General features: G+C 34.7%; 1 protein-coding gene across 1 annotated transcript; it reads right to left on the bottom strand.

Annotated features, from left to right (window-relative positions):
• Positions 1-1,654: 1,654 nt before the first annotated feature.
• LOC111305808 (transmembrane 9 superfamily member 4-like) lies at positions 1,655-10,788 on the bottom strand. Its single transcript, XM_022903634.2, has 8 exons — positions 10,603-10,788; positions 10,457-10,497; positions 9,791-10,379; positions 9,549-9,686; positions 9,243-9,399; positions 6,347-6,831; positions 2,060-2,310; positions 1,655-1,960 (listed from the first exon to the last, which is right to left on the bottom strand). The coding sequence occupies exons 1-7, from the start codon at positions 10,752-10,754 to the stop codon at positions 2,091-2,093; spliced, it is 1,782 nt and encodes a 593-aa protein (XP_022759369.1). The 5' UTR covers positions 10,755-10,788; the 3' UTR covers positions 1,655-1,960; positions 2,060-2,090.
• Positions 10,789-11,084: the final 296 nt, after the last annotated feature.

The following is an 11,084-nucleotide window of genomic DNA, read 5'->3' on the forward strand; positions in this document are numbered from 1 at the left end:
TAAGATATCTTCTTGAGAATTATGAAAAAAAAAAGGTTTTATTTAGTTAAAAGGAAGATAAGAAATGAAAATACAAAAATTTATTAATTTAATTGTTAAATTACAAGATAAAAAATGATTATAAATTTTAATCATTAAATTAATAAATTTTTATTCTTATTTTTTTCATCTTTTCTATTAATAAAATTTAATTTATTTCCGTCAAGCAAAGTGATAGTAGCATCATTAACTTTTGTTTTTAAAAACCAGAGGGTGAGGAAAGTAGAAGATTGTTTTTTGGAATAAAATAGAAATTAAAGTGAAATTATCATTATAATATAATCTAATATCGGATTTTATCATAGTACTTCAATTTTAATTTTATTAATTTTTAATAAAAGAATAACAAAATTAAAATATTTCATGCAATATTATATTATGTTAATGCAAAAGACAAATTTTGTTACCAAACTTTCAATTTCATTGACTTTGGGATAAAAAGAATGTAAATGATAAATTTGTTAGAGATTATGACCAAAATCCAAAAGATTTCGTTAGATTTTATGATTGTTTTAAAAATATTACTTAATAATTAAAGTACACTTGGTGGACAAGTTTGTTTGACAAGTAAAAAGATTATTCCATAGCATTTCCTATATATCACATCACTAGGTTCAACCGAGTAAAACAAAATTGTAGAATGCTGACAAAATATATTAACAACTGTTATAACATAATGCTTGACAGCACAGCACCGAATCCTACACAAACAGTATAACAACTGTTATACCATAATCCTACACAACTGTTATACCACTGTAGCTCCAAATTCAGTTTCTTCTCTGTTTCCTCATGATCAGTTCCTGATTTATCAGCTTCTTTTCCCAGCTCAGGCTCAGCTTCCAATTCTGTTTGCTGCCTCCTTAGTGTCCTGGTTCCTTGCTCTGCCACAGCTCCCATTACTGATTCAGCACCACTTCCACCACTTGCATCTGCTTCCATTGTTGCCTCAGTACTCATTCCTGGTTCTTTCAACTTCATATCATTGCCCTTGCTGACATAAGGACTCATTACAATTCTCAAGAGAAAGTTTTCATGGACGTGCATATTTGGTTTGAAATTGTTAAAACGAAGCGAGGTCGCTAAGATTTCTGCTTGATTAGAGGTTGTTGGGGTAGAGTGGGAGTGCTTTGGGCTAGGCTTGGGTTGATTTTGTGAGTGTGTGAGTTTTTACGTAGATATCGGTCGTGTATATTTGTGTTAATTCAGGTTGTGAGTTAAATTTTAAATGGATTGTTTGAGCGTTGATATATTGATAATAGTTTATAATTAGTGAATGTTTTATCTTTTATGTCGATACTACAAGTATACTAAGTAGATATTTGAATTTCACTGTCTAATCGAACTCAATGAATCACTAATTAAATTTAAATATCAATTTTAATAAAATTCATTTAACATAAATTTTTCTATAAATTTTTTTTAAATCGCAATTATAATAATTTTTTTGAAATGCAGCTGCCATAACTTTTATTATTATTATTATTATTAATATCATCAAAACTGATTTTATTGTTCATTAAAATAGACCTTAAGCATCTAAGTACATTAAATTTTTATTTTTTTTGTGTGATTGACTGTTTGACTTCATTATCTAAGCTTACTAACATAAAAATGGTCATAATATGATGTTCATTATGAATCAGTTCCCAAGAAACCCAACAAAAAGGGATTGTAAAAGAAGACGGACCGTATAATAACACAAGTTGTTCCCAAATAAAAAATAATAATAAACAAAAATAAATGGTTGAGTCGTGTAATGGGCTAACTGAGAAATACAAGTTTCTGTTGCTATCTGGTTGTCGTAGTCAAATAAGGTTTATATGATTCATATTTTCTTATAACACTGAAATAGCTCCCCTGAAGCAAACATTGGCTTCCGTTGCTGCTCCAACGTACATTCTGTCCGACTCGGCTCTTTCTGTAAATATGAAAGATGCTACCAATCATCGTCATCATCATATCATAAAATCTTTGATAAAACTATCGACTGCTTCTCGTAAAGCAAAAATAAACATACCTCTTGTTAACAGGGAAGGCCATCCAACTTCCTACTCACACTTGATAGAGCGATAAATGTGACGAACAAAGAACAGAGATGCATGGAAGCCGATGGCCCCAAGCATGAGGAAGAAGCCATAGCAAATGCAAGCCATGTAGCCAAAGAAGAATGAGGTTTGCATAAAGCCTGACATGTCTGATCGTGCATTGTAGTAATACAAACAGTAGGCATATATGAACAACCCGGTAGACCCACCACAAAGTAAGGACCTAGCAGACCAAAAAGAATTCTGTTAAGACCAGCTGATTATCAAAACAAGAGACTTGTCTGCGATGCTAGATGTTAGTTAATCATAAAAGTAATTCATATTAATAAATCTACTAATCATCCAAGACTGACAGAAAATGATAGCAACTTGATGCCTGCGACATCATTTTGCCGGTGTTTGCAGCCTCCTAGCAAATTTGAGTAAAGTTTCAGCAATCAAAGTACAAATCCAGGCTACTTTATATGGTTTGAAGCTTCATTCGGTCTGACGAATCAGCTTAACTTGGAATTGAGGAGTAAAAATGTTATCAATAATCAGATGCAAGGCATGATGTGGCAAAGATTCGATCAAATGTCTAACACTCACGCATCAAGTTTTGACCTTCTCTAGCAAAGACTTAGAGACTACTACAAAGCAAATGCATAAATGAGAGAACAGGGATCACAATTTTATGGCAGTGTCCTGTCAGTTCCGATAGAGTGCCAAGATGTATCGTCTGTTGACCACCTAAAGCACTGACTATGATGACCACCCAAATCTATGACTATGACTGGAACATCATCATGAAATTATCATGCCATCCCTTTCAGTAGCACAAGAAAGGACCCACAGCGCAAGCATAGCGAGTACACAAGAACCACATTCATAAAACAGCTATACTCAACCACCTCCCCAAAAGAAAATGGATAAGAAAAACATTTGCACAATCTCCAAGATGAAGTCGAACCACATTAATTTTCCCTTTCCAACTCTCTCTAATGGTAATTACCCTTTCGGTTCAGAAATTAGAACACAATTGACACTTCAGCCCAATAAGTCCAATCTAATTTCTATCACCTGCCCGGTGGAGGCATCAAGAATCACATATGCGCATTAAAGGGGAATACAAATTGCCATCTTACTTTGTTGCTACCATGTAGATAAAGAATCACATCAAGCAGCAGCCATATCTATAAATGATAAAATTTTAGGCAGCATGCAAAACTTGGTTGCCAAATGTTGAATCAATTAGTAAGAATAAAATAGGCTGCAATACTAAAAAAAGCCAATATTTCCCAAAATTACCAAATATGCCTCTATTCTTCTATTGTACCCAATTGAGCCTTTAAATTACTATTTTTGGTTAATTAGGTAATTATATAGGATGAAAACCATTAAAGTCGGATACCTCTGCCATGTCAGTATCTGTGTGATTGTTATCTTTGCTACAATAGTGTCCGCTGACAAAATATGAAAATTCTCATGAAGTCGGTGCTTACATGGCATAACACATTAGTATCAATAGAGCCCTTATTTTGAAACTACCTGCCATGTAGGCATTAATGTGCTAGAAAGAGTGACCATGTGAACATTGACATGGCAAAGATAACTGAAACTAACAATTTCAATCCAAACAAATGCTCAACTGTGAATGATATAAACCAGGTCTTATCTGAAAATTTAAGTGAAAGGGCCCCTTTAATATTTTGGCGAATAAAATAAGTATGGTAGATGCATACCTATCTCTAACAAAGTAGCATGCTCCAATTGGTAACATAAACCGGGTCTTATCTGAAAATTTTAAGTGTAAGGGCCCCATTAATATTTTGGCCAATAAATAAGTATGTTAGATGCATACCTATCTCTAACAAAGTAGCATGCTCCAATTGGTAACATTGGTCTCTCTCATCACCCATCATCATGTATGTACACTACGCAACAAAATAGGTGGCTAAAAGAAAAATATACTCTTTTGTAGCAAGAGTGGTTAGTCAATTGTTGACCCTCGCTCTACAAGGACTATTTTGAGGATCCTGCTATGTGCACTATGTGGACAACAAATTGTGATCTTGTACTACCATTACACAACAAAAAGGTGATTGAAAGAAAAATAAATAACTCTGTATCATTATTGCTATCGTTTTTGATGCAAAAGTAAACACCTCTACTCCAGTAAATCATTTTAAGCGTCTCCAATGACTAGTCATTAGCCTTACATTATGCAAATCCTCAATTATTTCAAGGATGCCGCATAATGTGGCTTGCTTTAAAATAATCATGGTTATTTTTCAGGTTTTATCTGATGCAAATTGGCTGGATATCCATCTAATGAACAATGTAATGCATAATATTTTGTGTTGGAGGCAAGATCAGGGCTTGCATCAACCTTTTGAGCATGGCAATACTACTTGTGAGTTGCTTTGCTTAAAATACATGTTGGAGGAGCTCGGTTTCCAGAAATAAACAATGTGACACGTGTGGACATCAAACAGCCACAACTTTCATACATATTGAATTAGGTTGCCACATATTTAAAAAATAAACAATGTGATTCATACACAAGCAGTGAGGTCAGTGGGTCAACTGACACACTTGTTCACTAAGATAGTAGCTAATTCTAGAGTCTGGCACATTTTTTAAAAGCTAGGCAAACATGACAGGTATGATCTATTGTGAAATGGATAGTTAAGAATCAAGTAAAGGGAGGTGTATGAACATTTATATACCTACTTATATTAGTACTTAACTACTTATCTACTTATTTTTCTAACATAAATCTAGAAGATAACAACAAAGGAAGATTTCTCTAATCCCCTTACATCACTCTCTCCCTGAATTATCTCCCTTAAAGTATGTGTCTTTTTGTGTGTGCACGCATGTGTGTGGCAATGCCTGCAATAGATGCATGTACTTTTACAAGGAAAAAGATAAGGTCATATTGTCCACGAGTAACATTTTATCGGAGATAGAATTCTCCCTTAAAGTATGTGTCCTTTTGTGTTTGCATGCATGTGTATGGCAATGCCTACAATAGATGCATGTCCACGAGTAACCTTTAATTGGAGATACAGATGGTACGATGATGATTTTAGTTTATGATCTTGCTTAATCTTTTGCAATGCTATAGGCAAATGAATGGAATTAACATACATATGGCTCCCCTGGCACAAGACCAGTATCAAAACATAAACAGACACACAAGGCTCCTTTTGCAAAAATGTCTTAACAATTACAGATAGTGTTTCTAGGGCACTGAACCTGTATCAGCATGAAATAACAAAGCTCTGGGAGCAAAAATATCTATGTCACAGCTTCAAAAGTAGGACTTTGCTTTGAGCAATCTGGCCTCTATTCAATATGAGGTTGGCTCAAAAACAACCACAAAAAGGTAAATTGCAGCTTAACGTGGGGTGTGTCTCCGTGTCTGTGTGTGTGTGTGTGTGCAAGTGAGAGAGAGCAGGCAAGCAAGGGTGAGGGAGATTTTACAGTGCAGCCTGAGAAAAGGGAAAGAGGTCTTCTAGCGTATATTTTTATGCCAAGTATATTAGGATTTTTCTTCTTTCAAATTGAGCTCTAAACAAGGGTTTACCTTAGAAATTTGAATCCATTGAACGTGAGTTCCCTGACCCAGAAATTTCTAATACAAAATTTGGCTTAAAAATTCACCTTTATACTCCCTCCAACTTCAACTTATGGGCTTATGCCCTTTCAAGAAAAAAGTATTTAAACTTCATACTAAATGAATATTGGTTTGGTTAATGAAAGTTTTAAAAGAAAAAGAATCTAATTTATAGAAAAATATTTTCTTCATAAACTTTTCATTACATTATCATAAGATGGCTGGCTTTACCTATATCCTGCTTAGCATCAGTATTTAGAAGACCAATTGCATATCTACAAAAAGCTTATCAAATGCACAGAAAAAACAATAGCAGCACTTAGATTTATGCATGCAACTTGGGTCAGGTTTCTCATTTCTTTTGGAATTGTACAAATGGAGAATGTGATTCAGAATTCCAGACAAGAAAAGGCTAATTACAACATGGCTATCAACAATCCACCTATATATCGAAAGAAGTTAAGCTTATTATAAATGCAACACAAATATGCCACATGCGCCAACAAAAAAAAAACAAAAACTGTGCTCGTCAGAACAATAATATGAGAAATTTTAAAGTATTCTTCAAGTAACCATGCATCTATGTTCATGTATTTTGTTTGTGCCCACATGGAAATGCATGTGTTTATATGTGCATATCAGAAAGCTAAAAACATACCTCCACCACCACTCATGGTCTTCAGCAGCAAGTTGAAAATAAGTCAAAGCCACGGTGATAAAAGCAGTGACAATCAAGAGAATGATAAAGACAATAAAAAGGATGCTATATATGGTGTAGATCCTATGTCCCCACACACTGGCAAATATGTAGTAAAGTTCAATATAGATAGCACTGAATGGCAAAAACCCTGCCATTGCCATCTGAGGAAGAGTTTTCCGGTACCAAGGCAATGGTGGGATCTCTCTAGGATATTTTGTGGTGCGACAAGGGGCTTGAAACTCTGCCTTGCTATTCTTTCCAGCAATACCTCCTAATACTAATAAAGGAGATGTGACCAGAGCCCATATGAGAAAAATCACCACAATGGTTCCAAAAGGCAACGCTGCAGTGGCTTTATAAGCAATTGCGACAGTGTTAAGAAAGCAAAATGTGACAAAAAGAGGTCCACAAAACAAGCTTCCAGTCAGTAGTAAGTTTCTCACCTGTCATGGAAAAGGGTAGAAAAGTCGAAAAGTCATTACAATTGACCAAAAAGATATTCACATTTTAGTAAGACATTTTCCTTTTAGGTAACATTGTAAAATGAGGCTAGCATGTTTTGGTTCCAAGTTCCTACATTCTGTCATTAAGATTCAGCAGACAAGAGAAGATAGGATTAAGATAAGGAATTGCTTAATTGCCATGGCATGATGCTTAGATTAGAATAATAGTAACCATAAAATCCGCTTCAAGAAGGCGCATTATAAGACAAATACAATGACTCGAAATTTGAAAACATTCACCTTCAATAGTAGCTAAGGAACTAAATTACATTCACACTGATAAAAATAGTGTAATTTTGCTTTGACATCTATGAATATGAGTTGCAATCTCTAAGAACTAGCTTCCTCTCATGCTTCTTAGTTCTGCTTTTGTAAGGACAACTGCACATTATAATAACATATCATTCAGAGAAAATCTTTTCCGTTTTCAAAATTTCATAAAAACTAAAATTGAGAGGGAATATAGAATGTTCTTATGCACAAGCGGAATGTGATTCATGGAATTCTTTCACATTAGGGCATTTTGGTAACATTGTAGACAGTATATTCATACTCCTAATGGAAAAATATTTGGGTATTATAAGATATATTTATACCTTGATGACCCTAACATGATATGAATAGTTAAAAACCCAGGACAGACACCAACCTGGTGAGGGAAACAAGTTGTTTCGAGTTCAAGCTTGTTGTGAATTCGGGACAATTTCAGGCTGGGTTTTCTCGAGCTTGAGTCAAGCTCAAGTTCAGAGGAGAAAAAAGTCAGTACTTAAATTTAATTTTAAAATTCATTAATTTTAAGTTTTAGTATTAATTTTGGGTTATTATAGGTTTGGGTCAAATCGATCTCAACTTCGAGTTATTTCAGCTTCTGGTTATCTCAGGCTTAGGTCATTTTTGGTTCAGGTCTTTGATTTGTTTTTGTAAATTTAGCTCTTGGTAGGTTTAGATTCGAGATTTTTTGAGTGAGTTTTCACGTTCAAGTTTATTTTTACCACATTTAGTTTTAGGGCTATAATCAATCAGTGTTTTGAGGGGTTTAGCTTAAATATATCTATGCTATTTTAGGTTTTGGATGATGAATATTTGAGATTTTGAGATATCTTTCAAGGATAGATATGGTTGTGAGAACCTTCTTCCTTGACACCTTTATTAATACCATGATTTTATAGAGCATATGCCTCAAGAAAATACTTGAAATTGGAGATTACAATTTGGTTGATGGAATCAAAGAATGAATACAGGAAATTAAATAATAAATTGGGATAAGTTAATGCATCCTTAGATACCTTATCATGACAACTTCTCAAACACATTTCTCCAATGTGCTTACGAAGAAGGATCCGATAAAAACTCATACCTTAATTGGTAGATCAAAGTTATTGTTGCTAAAGCAACAATTTTAAAACCATTTAATGACGTCCTAGGGGAAAAGGAGTGTGCCGTTGTAAAGCCTAACTTTAGAACTTTCAACCTTCAAGTCATAAGAGGAGCCCACCTAAAGTAAGTATTTCCATGAATGACAACATTGAAAAATGCTTTTCAATTTGGGAAAGTGGACCTTATTTTGAGACAAGCCAAAAGGGAAATGTGAACATAAGGTTTGAGACAGTGGGATTAGGTTGTAATTTTGTTACTCCTTTCGTTCCAAATTGAATGTCCACTTTCCAAACAGCCCAAAAGTTTTAGGAATGAGGCATTTCATTCTCTACTTCACAAATACAGCCCTTAAAACTAAGAAAAGCCAGAGACGCCCCACCTAAAGTTAGTATTTCAATGAAGGGCAAGATTGAAAATGTTTTTTCCACTTTGAGAAAGTGGAAATTATTTTAAAACATCCTAAAATAGTAAGATGAACATTCAATTTGGACCAAAAGCAATATATTTTATGAGTTAAATGACATATTATGTAGATTTAGGTAATTTAGGCTATTCTTTATTAATTGTTTTTGCTTATTCCCAAGTATTTGCGTTTTAGGGTTATACTTGGTATTTTGAGGGCTTAGTTAGCTTATAAATATCTACATCATTTAGATTCCAATTAGGTTTTGGACCATGAATATGTGAGATTTTCACCCTTTATTGATTCTTTTTGGTTTTCTCCCCTATTTCTTATGTTTTCCCCCTCATTCTTATCTGCTTCTCCCTCATGGCTTGTCTATATCTGAATAGTAAAAAATAACACACACACACACACACTTAGAGCATAAAAAATTTATTTGGTCTGACCAGCAGAGCCAATTTATGTTTAGTTAATAGTATGATGATTATTATAAACTAGAAAAGGATTCCTCAAAATGTAATATCTCATCTCTTTTATAGACAGGAAATGGGGAGAGACCAGCATTACATACCCAATTTGTTCCTTCTAGCTGATAATAGAAAGAGGCTGCAGTGTAGCCAGCAATTCCAGAGGTAAGGGCATAAATGACAACCAGAGCAGTGAACAAAGCTCCTCGATTATATGGATAAAAGACCCCAACTAGAGCAAGGACAAAAATGAAAATTGTACTGGCAAAGAATGCAAATAAATAGACAGTCACCAGATTGCTCAGAAACAAAAAGCCAAAAGTAACTTCTAATGGAAGGCCAAATTTATCTCTCACATTTCTCTTTCTTTTGTTTGGAGAATAACTACGACTATGTTAAATGATACTCACAGAGTAAATAGCTGGGTGCCAGAACCAAGAGCCGCTGCAAACAAAGACTTGTGCTTTGGGTACCTAAACACGTCACCGTGAATGTACTTCCACCCCGTCTCCTCCTGGTCATCTGCCGATTCCTCGTCATGTGCATACCTATTATCATTAAAGAAGAAATAAAGGAATTGAAAATTAAAACCATGTAATTTGAATTAAATGTAGATTTTCATGCATCAAAAACAGAGGAAAATGACTCTTACTTAACGAAATCATTCTTCAGGACTCGCATAAGAATGGTGGCGAGGAATCCAGTCAATAACAGAACGGTAACACACGAGTTGATGATCGAAAACCAGTGGATTTCCAAGTGGTGTGGCAATGAAGACGATTGCGAGTACTTGTCCATCCGCTTCTCAAACGGAGTGTCCGTTTCCTTCCATTTAACAGTGTACATGAAATCCACATTGACTGGTTCATCTTCCGTGATGTCCACAAGTGCATTGGGGTCAGATTGAACAGTGATCTCAATGACACGATCCTTATTGTGAAGGATCTCGAATATGAGATGCTTAAAGAGATAATATTTGTACTCGCTTGGATCGGCTTTGCCTTCCTTATCAACTTTCCCTAAGAAGCCCCAAATGGGAAGGTCATCATCGTAATACATTTGGAAGTAATAGTCCTTTGAGACTGCGGTTCTGAACTTGGCAACCTCTTCCTTGGTGAGCTCCCTTTTGCAAGCAGTTTCGGCCTCTTTCTCAGCCAAAAAGTCAAGTTTGTATGGGGCACTCACTAGCCGATCGCCATTCAACACTTCACCCAAAGCTTCCTTCTTCTCCTTCACGGGCGCTGCACAACACACTCAATCTCTTTATTTATTTATTTATTTATGAAGATTAAATATGCCGAAATTGACACTAACTAACCTGAGGAACAGAATGGAAAATCGAAGTAACGGTATGTCTCACTGTTGATTAAAGAAAATCAAACAAAAAAATTAAATGAAAATAAAAAATCAAAATTTTAAAGTTTCAAGTTGAGATCGAAAAGGAAAAATGAAGGAAAATCAAACCTTGGATTGTGGAAGGGACCCACTTTATTAGCATAGAGAGGAACTTCATCTCCAGCTTTGTAACGATGATCAGAAGCACTGGATCTCACATGGGCTAAGCCGCAAAGGCTCAAAACGGCCACGGCAACCAAACACGCCCTTATTCTCTCCATTCCCTCACCAAAGTCAGAGTAAAGAGCTAAGTCTAAGGAAGAAAAGCAGCTAGCATTTATTTATTGCTACTACTAAAAGACTAGTCCTAAAGAGTGAGAAGCAACCCACACCATCTCTAACCAAAGGATAATGACATCACAACCAGTATTTGTTTGGCAATGGCCCCGCTATGATCAAAATTACCAGAAAAAAATATTAATTATTTTAATATATATATATATATATCCAATTCATTTGATAATTTAGATTTGATTCTTTGGAATAAAAATATAATAATTAATAACATATAAATTTTGGTTGATTTTTTAAAATTATTTAAAATCAAATTT

This window comes from Durio zibethinus, chromosome 21 (assembly GCF_047325235.1).
Source record: "Durio zibethinus cultivar Kanyao isolate XHJ-2024 chromosome 21, ASM4732523v1, whole genome shotgun sequence".
Lineage (NCBI taxonomy): Eukaryota > Viridiplantae > Streptophyta > Magnoliopsida > Malvales > Malvaceae > Durio > Durio zibethinus.